General features: G+C 43.7%; 1 protein-coding gene across 4 annotated transcripts in view; it reads left to right on the forward strand.

Moving 5' to 3' along the window:
* GRIA1 (glutamate ionotropic receptor AMPA type subunit 1) overlaps window positions 1-16,171 on the forward strand; it is a 287,697-nt gene that overhangs the window by 225,830 nt on the left and 45,696 nt on the right. For all 4 annotated transcript variants that reach the window (XM_033096029.1, XM_033096031.1, XM_033096032.1 and 1 more), the window contains exon 12: window positions 14,294-14,492. In XM_033096029.1, the coding sequence (XP_032951920.1) occupies window positions 14,294-14,492 (199 nt within the window). The remainder of the gene's footprint in view (window positions 1-14,293; window positions 14,493-16,171) is intronic.

The raw sequence follows: 16,171 nt of genomic DNA on the forward strand, positions 1-16,171 counted from the left end.
TACGGAGGATCCTCAAAAAATTAAAAATAGAACTACCATGCAATCCAGCACTCCTACTTTTGGATGTTTATCCAAAAAAATTGAAATTGGGATCTTGAAGAGATAATAGCATTCCCCAAGCTCATTGCAGCACTGTTCACAACAGCCAAGATATGGAACAACCTAGACAACCATAAATGGATGGATATCGATGGAAGAATAAATACAGAAAATGTGGCATATACATATAAGGGAAATTGTTTAGCCTTCAGAAAGAAGGCAATTCTGCAATATGTAAACAATATGGATGAACCTTAACGACATTATGCTAAGTGAAATACGGCAGTCTCAGAAGAACAAATGTTGCAGAATTCCACCCATAGAAGGTATCTAAAATAGTCAAATACATAGAATCAAAGAGTAGAATAGTAGTTGTCAGAGGCTAAAAGGAAGGGGAAGTGGGGACTTGCTGATCAATGGGCATAAAGTTTCAGTGAAGCAAGATGAATAAATTCTAGATACAACTGTATCTAGAATGTGGCTATAGTTAACAGTGCTGTATTGTACACTTAATTTGTTCAAAGGATAGAGCTCGTGTTAATTGTTCTTGCCATAATAAAATAAAATTTTTTTAAAAGAAAGAAACAAATATACTTGGTTGTTTTAAGCAAAGATTTTCTTAAAGAATTTAATAAAGAGAGAAAACCCTTCGTACAAACTAGGATTCAAATAAATATAATAGCTAGCAGAGGGACAAAAGAAGTGCTGCATTGGAAGAGGCTGTGCCCTACAGAAACCATTGGGAAAATCTTGGAGATGTCATCTGAACTGGATTTTGAAGTTGGGAAGGATATATCTAAGGACGTGCATAAAGAAGAAAGAACATAAGAGGTGCACACAAACGGAAGCACACAGAACGAACAGGGAAGATGAGAGTGATCAGAGTCGTGAATGACTAATAAAAATAGTAGTGAGAAAAAATATCATGGATTAGGCACTTACTATATGCCGGTCTCTGTCCTGTATGACTTGCATGGATTTTTTCTTCAGAGCATTCCCTGTATTCGTTTTCTATTGCTGCCATAACAAAACTTAGCAGCTTAAAACAACACAAATTTATTATCTTGTGGTTCTGTAGGTCAAAAGTTCAGTATGCATCTCATTGGCCTAAAAGGTGGTGACAGGGCTATATTCTTTTCTGGGAGCTCTAGGGCCAAATCTATTGCCTTATTTTACTCATTCAGGTTGTTAGCAGATTTGAATTCCTGTGGTTATAGGACTCAGGGCCTTGTTTTCTTGCTGGTTTTCAGCTAAGGGATCTTCCTAGCCTCCTCATTCCTTGGTTCGTGGCCCTCTTCCTCTATCTTCAAAGCCAGAAATGCAGGACCAAATCCCTCACACTTTGAATCTCTCTTGGCTCTTCTTCTGTCTCATCTCTTTGAGTAACTCTCTTCCAGCTTTAAGGGCCAATGTGATTGTATTGAGTCCACCTGGATTAATCACCCTGTTTCAAGGTCCCTAACCTGAAGTCTGTCTGAAAAGTCTCTTTTATCATGTAATGCAATGCATTCACAAGTTCTAGGGATTAAGGCATGGATGTCTTGGCAGGGAGGCAATTTTCTGCCCTCCACCTCCTATTTTGTAGGTGAAGAAACTGAAGCTTAATGCGGTTAGGAAACTTGTCCAAAGTCACCCCTAGCTCTTGGCAGAATGGCTTTTGATCCCAAGCAGCCTGACACCAGCGCTTTTTACTCACAACCACTGACTTCATCCAGAGAACATAGGGGAAGAGCGGAGGACCAGGCTAGAACAGAACAATGGGTTAGGGATTTATTGCAGCCATGCTCAAATGGTAGACATAAGCAATGGTTTAAAGGAATCCGACATAGTGATTTCCAGTCATACTTTAGTTTTCTATTGCTGTGTTAGTTACCACAGACTCACTAGTTTAAAACAACACCCATATGTTACCTCACTGTTCTGCCTAAACTTGTGAGAGCAACAGCCTTTTACAATATTTAAAAGATAATTTTATTGTTTTAACTTTATGCAATAATTTTCTCTATGACAACCACTTTGCATAGCAAAGATTCTGAAGGAACACGATTTTATGACCAGAAGAACTGGCTATATCTGAGATACCCATTTCTTTAAAAGGGTGCTTTTAAAGTTTTTGAAATCACTTTATTATTTCATAGAATAAGTGATTCCTCCTGCAATCATGTTTTTGCTATTAATTAGCTTACGAAATATATCATGTATAGATAGCTCAGAAGAAAAAGCATTACAAATTGCCTCCTTACAGAGTTTCATATTTACTCACAAATACTGAGACTGTATTAGGTTCTAGGGAATTATAAAGAGATCTAAAATTCCATCAACGATAACTTAGTGTAGTGGTAACAGTGAAAAAGAGCAGAACAAGGAGTCGGACTGATGGGAAAAGTAGAAGCGTTCAGGGTAATGAGAAGTGTGGTAGGAAGGAAGCAGCCGCCAGGCAGGCTTCTCAGAGGAGGTTGCCCTTGGAGCCAGGGTTCATGCCCTGGCTCGGCTCCAGACACGCTGCTGGATCTAGTCCCTGCCTCACTCTCCAGACTCATCCTAGGATGTCAGTGACCTTGAACACATGAAGTCACTTCTTGCTTCAGAACCTCTGCACTTCCTGTTTCCTCTGTCTAGAATGTTGTTCCTCCAGGTTCTTCACACATCTACATCATTCTCAACCTTCAGCTCTCAGCTTAAATATCACCCCCTTAGAGAGACTTTCCTTCACTACCCTGCCTATATCAGTCCCTTCCTTCCCTCTTCCTGACTCTTTGTCACCCACCAAGTTAGTGATGAAAGAACAACAACAATACTTACTGGCTGACATGAAGAGGTATTGCTATTATCTCCATTTTACAGATGAGTGACCTGAAACTCAGAGGGACTGGGCCACTTTCCCAAGGTTACACAGCCACTAAGAGAAGACACTGGGATTTGAACCCAGGTTGGGCGGTCCTACAGTCTGTAATTTTCACCACTATGTTCTAGGTTTTCTATGTATTATAAATATAGGTATTCATTTAGAAAATCAAAAAAAAGAAAAATAGAAGATGGTAGAAAAAGCCCATAATCCAGCCACCCAGCTAACTGACTCCCGTAATAGTTTATATATGTCCAGATTATCGTCTGCCAGACTTGAGTTTTCAAAGGGGGCCATGTAGTATAGTCTGTTCTATAACCTGCTTTATTTACTTAGCATACTGAAAGCTTCCTTCCCTGTCCTCTTTCATTTCTGAGTAGCTTCTACCAGGCATTTCCTCTAGTCCAGGTACCTGCTAAGTATAGTACACCTCATCCTCACAACAGTGGTTTTCGGTTTTTCCTGTTATTATCCCCATTTCATTGATGTAACTGAAGCTCAGAGATGTGAAATTACATGCCCCAAATCACACAGTTAATAAACGGCGGGGGCAGCTGTAGCAGAGTCTGTAAAACTTTTGATTTCTTACTCAGTAATTCCCTTCAGTGTCTCAGAAAGAGCTGAGTGTCTCTTTGAAGAAATGATTGGAGAGGAAGGGGTTGGGTTGGGGGAGGTGAAGAAAAGAGACGGTCTCTGGGCTGCCCGGCTAGCTTGATTGGGAATATGTGGGAGGGAGTGGCTAAGCATACGGGGAACTGGGTAGAGTGAAAAAATACCTGGCAAATGGAGGACTTTCAACGGGTTAGTTTCAGTAAAATAGTCCTTTTAACGTGTGCTTTGTGCTTAATTAAAGCACGCATGGTTCTTTTATCTGCCATTTGCTGATGGGTCAGGGTCTCTTTTTAAAAAGCCCACAACATTCTACATTTAAATATGCCTCCAACTGTACAGACTTCCATTTCCAGATATGCTGGACCACAGATGACCACCCAGGCCCTCACCCAGCCTATGGAGGCAGGGACCCCAGCCCTTGGAGCCTGCTCACTTCTGAAACCAGCTGGTGGATCAGAGAATTATAGGAGCTCTAGGAAAGGCTTTGGATGCAGCACAAGCATATGTTTTGGTATTATGGGCTGGCCAGTAAGCTGCTAGCTATAAAAAGAGAGTGGCTTCTTCTAAGAACTTAAACCCAAAAATACATATGGAGGAAGTCCCATTTTTAACACGAATGTGGTGCTGAGTATTATTTCTTTGTGTCTAGGAACTGTGGATAAGTGGTGCCGGGGACCTGAGAAGGTAAAGCTTGAGAGATGAGGGTGGTGGCTCCGGTCTAAACTGGACCCACTTTCAGCACAGTGAAGTCATACCATTGGGATTTGGTGAATCGGGGTTCACATTCAAGCTCTGTCACTTGTTTTGTGACCTTATTTATTTCATCTGTCTGAACCTTGGTTTCCTCCCTTATCGAAAGGGGATATGCCTACCTGGCCTGAAGAGAGTGATGGGGATTAGAAAAATGGATGTCAAGTACCTTCTGTAGTTTCCAGCTCAAAGCAGGTACTCAGAGACAGCAGCTGCTAGGTGGTTAATAAGTTTTGGGCAAAGTGAATTTCTCATTTGTTTACCTTCTTGTCCCACTGCCACACCATTGCACAGGCTGCTCCTGCTCCAGGAAATGCCTTTCTTTGTATTTCAGAATGTTCAAAGCCTGTCTGCCCTGCATATTCCAGTTAAATGGCTCCTCTTCCATGCCACCTTTTCAGATTTTTCCTAGGTGGACATGGCTTTTCCCACCTCTGTACTTCTTTAGCACTTAATCAGTGAGTCCTCATGCTGTTCACCCCAGCCAAGTATCAGAGTTACTTCTGTGTGGGTCACAGTCATTCTAGTCAATTGATTTCCTTGAAGGAAACTTCATAGGTATTTCCTATCAGGCTTCAGATATAGATATAGATATAGATGCCAAAAAATGTGTACAAGTGGACACTTTGGTCAATGTTGCCCAAGCAGTAGTTCACTGTAATCGGAAGTGTCTGGACACTGATGGTAACCACTTTGAGCACCTTTGTAATTGCAGAAGTCAAACGTGCATATCTTTTGTTAAAGGTATATATTAAGTATTACAATTTTAATACAGTTTGCCTTTCTTAAAATGTGTACACTTTTTTTGGCAGGGTGCCATTTTAAGAAAGAAAAAAAAACTGTATTAATATATACCGATAACAAAAGATGAATACAAGTCACGTTTGACTTCTGCAATGACAAGAGGTGCTCAAAGTGGTTACCATCAGCCTCCAGACACTTCTGATTATGGTGAACTGCTGCTTGAGCAACGCTGACCAAAGTGTTAACATCGCTTAAAATATGTATACATTTTTTAGCACCCCAGTGTGTGTGTGTGTGAATATATATATATATATATATATATATATTCAGTCCTCAATCAGTCATTTATTCAGTATGTGTTCATTGAGTACCTACTATGTGCCAGGCAACATGCTAGGTACCAGGGATATAGCAGTATCCCTGCAGCAGAATGACACAGATAAGACCCCTGCCCTCGCTGAACTTACATTTTAGTGGAGGGGGACAGATGATTGATGAATAGACCAAACAATCAATAAATACATAATTATACAAATATCACTTTAGACTTTGATAAGTGCTATGAAGAAAAGGAACAAGGTAAGATGAGAGAGCTACAGGTGACAGAGACAATACTTAGAGGGGTGTATGTGAGGAGGTAATGTTTGAATACGACATGAAGGGTAGACGGAGGCAAGTTTGGGACAATTTCAGAGAGGTGAGTTCCAGGCAGACCGAACAACAAATGTCTGGATGTGGGAAAGAATTTGGTGTGTTGCAGGAAGGCTAACGAGGCTGGAACAAGCCAGAGCAGGAAAGGTGGCACAGGATGAGATTAGAGGTGGTCCGGATCAGGTTGACCTTGGCAGGGCATTTGGATTTATTTTCTAATTGTGACAGATTTTAGGTGGGGTGGAGAACAACAGGATCCTATTTACAGTTTTTAAAAAATGAAATAGTGCCATTTGGCACAACATGGACGGATCTTGAGATGATAATGCTAAGCGAAATAAGTCAGACTGAAAAAGTCGAGAACCATATGATTTCATTGATATGTGGTATATAAAACTGAAAACAACAAAGGAACAAGACAAACAAATGAAGAAATGAAAAGTCATAGACACAGACAATAGTTTATTGGTTACCAGAGGGTAGAGGATAGAGGTGGTAGGTATGAGGGTAAAAGGGATCAAATATATGGTGATGAAAGGAGAACTCACTCTGGGTGGTGAACCCACAATGTGATATATAGATGATGTATTACAGTATTGTATGCCTGAAACTTTAGTAACAATTGTCACGCCAATAAACTTTAATTTAAAAAAAAATAATCCCTCTGGCTATTGTGTAGACAGGGGCTATACAAGGAAAAAAAGCCAGGAAATGTGATACAATATCTAGTATCTAGAATGTTCTTCAGAACTATAGGGATGATAGGATTTGATGAGCTGGACGTGAGGGTGAGGGAAAGAGACAAGTCAGAAACGTCTCCCTGGTGCTTGGTTTGAACAGCGAGGTGGGCAGTGGTGCCATTTTCTGAGAGGAAGACAGTGGAGAAGAGCAAGTTACGTTGCATTCATTTTGGGCTCTTCGGTGGGAGTTCATGAAGAATTTTGTTTTGAATATTTCATGTCCGAGGTGTGAAATGGGCAGATATACGTGTTAATAGTCCAGGAGAGGGATTGGCGATTTAAATTTGGGAGTTATCAGCATCTACCTGTAATGGTTGTGGGGCTGGAGGAGGTCATCTCGGGCCTGTAGATGGGAAGAAGAATGAGGCCCGCGTTCTGGGCAAAAGAGCGTGAGATTAAGCAGAAAGGAAGAACTAGCAAAGGAGACTAAGAAGGATCGCCCAGCAGGGCAGGAGGAGACTGAGGAGAGTGTGGGGACCAGCAGTTAAAAGGAGTGTTTCCAAAAGAAATCATCGTCATCATCACCGTCATCATCACCATCACAGGTGACATCTTGAGTCCTGCTGTTTCTGTGCCAAGTACAAGACATGACTTACTCATTGAATTCTCACAATTCATGACATGAAATTCATTATCTCCGTTTTCAGGCGTGGAATCCAAGGCTTAGAGGGTGAAACAAAGTACTAAATTTTAAAATATAAATGAATTGGTTTACATCCATTCTTTTGCAAACTGGGCCCACACTCCATTCCTATCTAAATGGGGGGAAAAACAGAAATAGAAGATCATGCCTCTTTGAAACATAGCTCTGCGAATGCTAGAACAGTACATGAGCCTACAACGTACTGGGCTTTCCTTAGCGCTTGTTGTCCAGCCCCCAGGTCCCCACCCTGGGCACTGGTCACAAGAGTCCAGGGCTCTCCCCCTGCCGCATTGCTGGAACACAGTGACTGGCAGCTGGGCAATTAACATGAGAGAGAAGTGTGGAGTGATTTGCAGCTGGTGACAAATGAGATGATTTGCCATCGAGACGCAGCATCTTGGATGAAGTGGCCTCATCAGTGGAATTGTTGCATTTGGCCAGAGCTATTTACCCTGATCTAGGAACCTCGATGCCCGATACAAAATGAGCCTCTCTCTGAGCATAGTTCAGCTCAACAATTAGTCAAGATGAATTTTTTTCTCCCAGTAATTTAGAGCTGGGCCATCTGAGTGTCTGCCTTCCTGCCCGTTTCCATTACTTTTTAGAAATAGCTATTGGAAGCAGATGATAAAGAGAATAACTTGAGCTCAGTGACCCCTGGAGCTCAGCTGAATGAAGGCACACAGGAGGTATCCCTTCCATCCTCTTCCTCTTGGGGATGACGAGACATGCTTTTGAAATAAAGAAGAATGTCCATACCCACTTCCTTGTCAGAGATGTCCTGGAGAGGAGGTTGATGGGATCAAAAGTTGAGTGCTATTTAATAATTTTCCACTCCCTACACCAGCTCTGAGTATCTGCTTTCCTGAGACATTCGGCCACAGTACCTGCTCTCCCACCACCACCCAGATCACTGATTCTCACACTGTCTGCACACCCCATCCTGAAATGCTCCCGCTGTGCCAGGCACTCTGCTACATGCTTTATTTGCATTATCGTTTTGCATTCTTAGGAATACCTTGGAAACGAGTACTGTTACTGCATTTTGTAAAGAAACAAGCACAAGCAGACTTAGTGACATGCCCGTCCTGTTTTGTCTGACCCACACGCCCATTCTCTTGACCAGTGCCCTCTACTTTCTTCCTAAGGACAGGACAAAAATAACTATCAAATGAATCATTGCATTATTTTATCTGGGCATTTAAGTGGAGATACTAATAACTAGATAGGTGATTTTAAAAAATTTCTTGACTACTGTTGCATGTTAACTTAAATCAAAGGTCTCTGAGATGCACAGTAGGATTGAAGGCAGGAATCGGCAAACTATGGCCCATAGGCCAAATCCAGCCTGCTACCTGTTTTTGTAATTACGCTTTTATTAGGCCACAGCCGTGTGCACGTGTTTGCATATCATCTGTGGCTGGTTTCATACTACATCAGGGGAGGGGAGTAGTACAACAGAGACTGTAATGCATGAAATATTTATTACTTAGCCTTTTGTAGAAAAAGTTTGCCAAACCCTGGTTGAGAGCAACACATCCAAGCTGTGAGATTAGAAATACACATTTAAAGGAGTGAATCTGTGACCAGGGCAGGAAATGCCTAACTATCAGAACCCAGAGAATGATCCAATCAGATCCTCATGATCTTCCACTAGCATCAAGTATGCATTTAATGATACAGTTAGTATCGTGTTAACAAAAGGAAAAAAACGTCGTTTGCAAGAAGAGACAGCTTGCGGTCACCATCTAACTCCCAAGTCCATGTCAGAATATATTCGTCCAGTGGACGTGAGCTGTCATCGGAGCATTTTCCCCTTCATAGCCCTTGCTCCCGTGAATCACCAAATCCTATCAGTTTGATCTTGTCATCTCTTTAGTCAGCCTTCCCCTCCAATTTCTATGGGTTCTGCTTTAGTTCAACCCATCATCATCTTTGTTAATCATTAAGTACCATAAGTAATAATCATAGTAACCTCTTGAACAAATCATGGTTGTTTTGCAGCGTGGTTGGAACTATAATAGCAGAATGACGGGGGTGTGATGGGAAAACAAAAGGGTTTTCAGTGTTCTGTTGGCAAACGTGGGGAAGTGTATAGAGAAAATGGTAGCCCACCACCTCCTCCTTTTTTATATCTATCTACTGCGCCTTCTCCCATCCCTGCACCTGTTCAGCGTGGCAATCTCCTTCTCATACTTCAAAACCTAGCACAAGTTTGTCCTCTCTGGTAACTTTCCCTGACCTCTGCCAACAGAGTAATTAACAAGCCCTTTTGTTTTCCTTTAGTGCTGCTTTCTTACTTGTCACATAATTAAGACAGTACTCTAATTACCATTGATGATATTTATATAAGACGCTGGCAATGGCTCTGCCGAGGGCTTACTCTGCGCCAAACACTGTGCTAAGCACAAAGAATCAGCGTGTCTGACTGCAAAGCTAATGTTTTGCTCACTAGGCTATACTTCTCATCTTCTCCATGGAAGGGAGAGACTGTGGTGTATCACTTTTATCTCCCAAATGCCCAGCAGTGCCTGCCATATAAGAAATGCTTGTAAAATGAATGAAGACATAGTATGGTACAAAGGATTCTAAAGAGCCCATCTCGTAGTTATTCAAACACTAACCTAGGTACTGCTGTGAAGATTTACAGATGTAATTAAAATCCCAAATCAGATGACTTTAAAATTGACAGAGATTAAGATTGATGGAGTGGGCCTGCCCAGCGATGAGCCCTTGAAAAGCAGAGAGTTTTCTCCAGCTACTAAAAGTCAAAGAGATTCAAAGAACGAGAGGGATTTGCCACACTATTGCTGGTTTGAAGATGCAGGAGCATGCAGGCAGCCCGTAGAAGCTGAGAGCAGCCCCTGGCAGACAGCCGGCAAGGAAATGATGACTTCAGTCCCACAACCACAAGATGAGTTCGGCAAACAACCAGTGAGCTGTTGAGAGAGCACTCTGAGTTCCAGATGGGAACAGCACCAACCAACACCTTGATTTTAACCTGGTGAGACCCTGAGCAGAGAATCTAGACCCCCTAACCCAGACTTCTGACCTCACAGAACTGTGAGATAATAAATGAGCACTGTTAGAAGCCACTAAGTTTGTGGTGATTTGTTATACAGCTCTAGAAAACAAACACAAATAGATTTCCAATGCTTTGAAGACATTGGAAGTGAGACTGCTTTCTGGGGATCCCAAAGGATCCACGGAGCTTTACAAGAAGTGAGTGTTGTCTGTGATCCAACATCACAGAGGCATCGCGGGTAGAGGAAGCCCAAGCCCATCTATAAATGAATCAGAATTTGGTGAAAAAGGAAGTTTTCTGTAGTTGCTACAGTGATGAACAGGAAGTATCAAGTCCTGGTTGCTTGTCCCGGCTCTGCCACTGCCTCACTGTGAGTTACTTTACATCTCTTAACTGCAGTTTTTTCATCTGCAAGATACAGATATTCATTCCTTTTCCATCCACAGGGCTATGCATGAAATTCAAGTAATGCGTCCGACAAGCATCCTGAGTTGTGGCCAGTTCTGGAGAAACATAAGAGATTCCTCAATTACCTAGGGAATTTGGGAAGTGGCTATGCCAAGTTACGAGACTAATAAAATTCAGGTGACTAGGCAGGTCTCCAAGGTGTTCAGATCACAGCTGTCCTTTCCCTACTAAGAAGAGTACTGCTTCGCCCTGTGGTTCGCTGGGAGAAGCATCATCATCAGAAAAATAATGTCTCAGATTTCAATAGCACTTTTCAGAGGGCTTTCCCCTGTACCATTTACATTCCTGTAGCTTGTATCAGTTAAAGGAAAAGAATGGACTAAGAGTCTTTCTAGTTCTGAAAGTTCTGACTTCTTACCATGAAGTTGAGTTCGTCTCACCCATTTTATAGGGGAAGAATACTGAGACCCAGCTGCGCAGGCTACTTGCCAAGGTCATGGGGCTGGTTAGTGAAAACGCAAATGCTCCTCTTCAGCCTTGGCTCTAATAACTCCAGCTCCCTGCCTCCGGTGTGGAGCTGGGAGAATGCAGTTCTTCGATCAAGGCCCAGCTTTGCCTGTACCAGGTCTGAACTGAAGGTGGGGGACTGCCTCACACTCAAGTTCCCGTCCTGTGGATCACATGCAAATGACGCAGCAGAATCATGTCGCATTTTGAAGAGTCTCTTCCCCCCGCCCTCCAGTTATTCCACAGATGACACTTGCTGGCTGTTAAGCAACAGACTCTTTCTTGGGTCTTTGCGTTAAGTAGGTGGGGATGTGGGGAATAACATTCAGGGTGAGTGCTCTCAACACCCAGCACATGCATGTTAATTAAAGGAGAACAGGGAAGGAGGAGCTGGAGGCCTAGAAACGTTCCTGGGAGGCCCTTCAGCTTCACTAGAGGATCTCCCGCTTGGGATGCCTCAGCTGGGTCTCTCAGTTCAGTAACACTGGAGGAGGGGGTAGCCATCCTGAACAATTGGTTCAAGGCTACTACTCCAGAAATCCTGGGCCATAAGCAGGTTTGGATTCTTCTGACCCTGAAAACTATTCCTGGTCTCTAGGATTCAATGTGAGCAGAGCCACCAGGTGACGAAAGTGGCAGCATTCGTGCACTCACTTATTATTGAGGCCTACTATGAGCTCCATGCTGGAGATATAACACTGCCCAAAAGAACTAGAAGGTTCCTTTACTCCCATGGAGTTTATGGTCTAGGGGAACAGCAGACAGTCAAACAATCACACAAAGGAGATGTCAGATTTCGACTGCAATGGGAGCCGCATGGAGCTCTGAGAGCCTTAACATTTGAATGGTGAAAAACTGATGGCTAGAATGAGGCATGACAGATGAACAGGACCGACGCATCGATGGGGGTAACAGCAGCACGTGGAAAGCGGGAGAGCCTTTTAAGTTTGAAGGACCAGACAAAGCCATCCGTAACCAGAGAACAGAAAGCATATGACGGGATGACACTGGAGAGCAAGCCAGGGCCAGACCACACAGGGCCTTAGGAGTCACCAAGGAGTTAGCATTTTATTCCATGTGTAAGAGGAGGGCTTTGACGGGTTTTAAGCCGGGGAGCAACATGACACAATTAATGTTTTTAAAAAGATCGCTCAGGCAGCCTCGTGGAGGACTGACTCCCCAGGCAGAGGCATGGGAAGAGAGGCATGAAGTCCAGGTCAGACCCTACTGGGGTCGTCCAGAATTGGGGGCAGAGGAGCAGCAGCTTCACACGGGCCTGCACACTTGCATTTGCCACGTGCTAAGGTGAAAAGAGCACTGGAATGGACAAAGGCTGATGGGATTTTTGTGTCCAACTGCGTACTAATCTTGGGGAGTCAGAGCAGTGGCGCTGCCTCTGTATTACACTGTGCTTGATTATCCAGTGGAAGCCGTGCATCCTGTTCCACCTGTGGTTTCAAATCACAGCATCTCGGAGTTGGCAGGAGTGAGAGGAAGCGGCTGGTCTCCGGCCCTTCGCGATGCCTGACCCCTCCTCTGTCTTCCTTAGATTTGGGTCCCCAGCACTTGGTACCCTGGAGGACCAAGAGTAGGCACCAAGTGCAACATCTCTGTAAATGGCTTACCACTTGAACATCTTCAGAAATGGGGAACCCACTCTCCCCCCAGGACAGCCATTGTTGCACTACCCTGCCCTTCAAATCATCTCCCTTGTATTTAGTGTTTCCTGGAACTTCTGCCACATGCTCCTAAATCGGGTCACATGGTACAAGGCTCACATCGATGACCACATCTCTCCTTCACTGAACACATCTCTTCCAGTCTTTTCTCCTGATCAAATGTCCCCACTTCCTGAGCTCGTCCTCATAGGACAGAGCTTTCCTCCACTCTCCTGGTCTCATTCCTTTGAACAAGTCTCCTCTTCCTTCCCTCTTCATGTGAGCATCTGGGAACATTATTGTCCATATAGCAAGTAATAATGAGTATTCGTGGGATTTCTTGGAGTACTATGTGCCTAAAGTGGAAAGGAAGTCTCCAAGAAACTGAAACACAGTGCAGCACACAGGAACATGGGAATAATACAGAGAGGGTCAAACAAGGTTTTGAAACAGTGTAGAACAAGCAAGCAAGCCTGCAGGCCCTGTGCTTTGGGACGCTGGAGTTTCTTTATCTGTAAAAGTCCTGGGTTGCGTTGGTGATTTCTCTGGTTGTTACGTATTAGGTTCTTGTTAAGCACTGTCACCTATTGAAGGCTCTGAGCTAGAAGCTATCAGAGCACATGTTGGAAAGGGCTTAAAAGTACAGCAGCTCCAGGATGGCACTTCTTTAATAAATTGAGCCGGATGGAAAGAGAAAGAGAATGCAAATAACTTTATCACTACAGGATTTAATATAATTTGATGTCCTCTCTGTCCACCACATAAACCACCCCATACGACATCAAAATCATGTGTAATGTCTTTTGGAAATCTTGTTACCAAATCCAAAAGATCACAGTGGAACTCTTGACTGGTCATGCTTCTCTTCATGGTTTTGAGCATATGAGTGGAGAATAGGACTCTTAAGAAGGTTAAGGACAAATTTCTCACTTCATGTATCATTGTCATATTGGCCATTTGATTCTTTTTTTTAAAAATTTATTGGGGTGACAATTGTTAGTAAAATTACATAGATTTCAGGTGTACAATTCTGTATTCTGAACAAAATATCCTTTGCCTTTTATTTCCGCCACATTCTCTTTTCCTGTGACAGTGGGTGCACACAGTGGTGACATTCCCCAAAGTGGCTGCAGTGCTGCCATCCTCATATTATTTCCAGTATGTCCTCCCTTCCCTTTTCCTAGTCCGTCATTTCGGCAGCCTTTGCCGAAATGAGAAGGCAGTCTGAAAACATTTCTGAACATGATCAAATATGTGCATTAGGAGTACACATGCCTTTGCATTCGTATTTGTAGGCACAAATACTCGGTGTATATGTAACTGCATTGAACACGGTGTTTCCATATGTTTGTGATTTGGGGGGCAAGTGCTGACATATCTGTGCCTTTGCTGGTGTGTGTGTGTGTGTGTGTGTGAAAGTGAGTGTGAATATGTGCCTGTAGGGCTTTATCACCCCTAAAGGACAGCAACCCCACAGGTCCTTATTCATGATAAGGAAAAAACTGCAGAGGAGAATCTCTGACATTGAATTCTCCCGTCTTGCTGAGGGAGGAGAAGGGTGCAATAGGGCGTGACAGCTCTGCTGACAGGGCTCAGGGTAGCCCTCACCCCTCCTCACAGCCTCCTGGAATTGACGTCTGTGCTTCTGACCCTCTTCCCTTTGGCCTTCAGGTCTCTGTCCGGACGCATTGTTGGTGGTGTCTGGTGGTTCTTCACCTTAATCATCATCTCCTCATACACAGCCAACCTGGCTGCTTTCCTGACCGTGGAGAGGATGGTGTCACCCATCGAGAGTGCCGAGGACCTAGCGAAGCAGACGGAAATCGCATATGGGACGCTGGAAGCAGGATCCACTAAGGAGTTCTTCAGGGTAGGGCTATCCCTTGTTCCAAGGCACGTTCACAAAAGGGGACCTCAGTACCCTTTTCATTAAAGAGCAAGAGATCTTAGGCACTGAGGGCAAGCCAGGGAAACTGAGAACATTTCTCAACTTACTACAGACCCCTGAGAAACTTGCACTCCTTTATTTATGGGGACTTCAAAGGTCTTGCACTGCCTCAGGCCCCTGACACGTGCCAGTCTGTGCCGTGTTCCTTGAGGGCTACAAAGGACATGACATTTGATTCCCTCCCTCCTCGTACCCCTAGGAACTTACAATCTTGTAAGTGATTAGAAACAGCACAGAGACAGGGTCCCAACCTGATGTCCTTTGTGTCTCCTCCTCGGAGACTTGATCAATAGGAGACGGTATATGGGAAAGAATTACTGGAATAGGTGGTCCATTGCACGCTGGCAGGAGAGAGGGAAAATGGGACGTGGGAGTGGAGATGGCGGAGATGGCATGTGGCTGGAGGCCGTGAGAGAAGAAAGAAGAGCCGAGAGCTTAGGCGCATACAACTTAGGGTCAGCCAGACAGACCTACGTCCTGAACCTGGCTCCATCTTTTACCTTTCTGTGGCGCTTAGCCTCTCTGACACCATTTCCTCATCTGTAAAATGAGGAGAATAATGTCTTTCTCAAAGAGTCATTATGAAATTAAAAGAGATGAGGCATCTAAAATACAAGGGAAACAAAGAACAGTGAATGGAGTCTCCATTTACCATTAGGGCTTCAGAGAGGTACAGACATTTGGGCACCATCGTGAAGGGACCTCTCTGGTCCCAAGGCACTTTCGCAAAAGGGAGCCACTACTGCATGAAAATATCCTTCTCGTTAAAGAGTGTAATATCATAGGCAGCAAGGGCGGCTGGGTAGGGATTGCAGGCACAAAAGATAGACCTGTAACATTTCTAAACATCATGAAACAAGATCAGACCTGGGTAGGCTAATTATATTCTAGGCAAAAAGAACAACTTCAATAAATGCCAGACAGCAAAAACACCTTCAGTTCCCTGGACTGTGCGTTGTGTTCATCCTGGGAGCTGCCATCTATTGATCAAATAAAAACAATAAGCAGTTATTACCACTTACTTAACGCTTACTGTGAATCTGGTCCTGTACTAAGCACATCCTATATGAATTACCTCATTTAATCGTCTCCTTAGTGGTGAATTAGGGATTTGCTATCCCCATGTTATAGATGAGGCTCAGAGAGTAAAAGTTATTGCCCAAGGTCACCCAGCTTATAAGTAGCAGAAGGAAAATAGAGGGTAAGCCTCGGCACCGCCTCAGGCAAGAGAGTGGGGATCCCACTGGGTTCTCACTGCAATTTCCTGGAGCAAACCCCAGGCCCTGAGTGAACCAACAGGAAGATGTGTCAGTTTCTTGATCATGGACTCTGTGTCGGTACATCAGGCAAGAAAGGGACCAAAGCCTTAACCAGGGCTAATCCAGACTCCAAGGCTAAAGTCATCCACTTTCAACATACTGGAGCAAGAAGGTAACTTAGAAGTTACTTGGTCAGAGTCTGTCATTTTAGAGAGAGACATGACTTGCTTAAGCTTACCCAACCAATTAGTAGAAAAAGCACTTGTAATCTCATTGCTATTCTCTGACAGTTTTAGCCTACAACCAAAGTCTAAAAGAGAGGCCTGATATTTGTCCATAGTC

Source organism: Rhinolophus ferrumequinum, chromosome 24 (genome assembly GCF_004115265.2).
Source record: "Rhinolophus ferrumequinum isolate MPI-CBG mRhiFer1 chromosome 24, mRhiFer1_v1.p, whole genome shotgun sequence".
Taxonomy (NCBI): Eukaryota; Metazoa; Chordata; class Mammalia; order Chiroptera; family Rhinolophidae; genus Rhinolophus; species Rhinolophus ferrumequinum.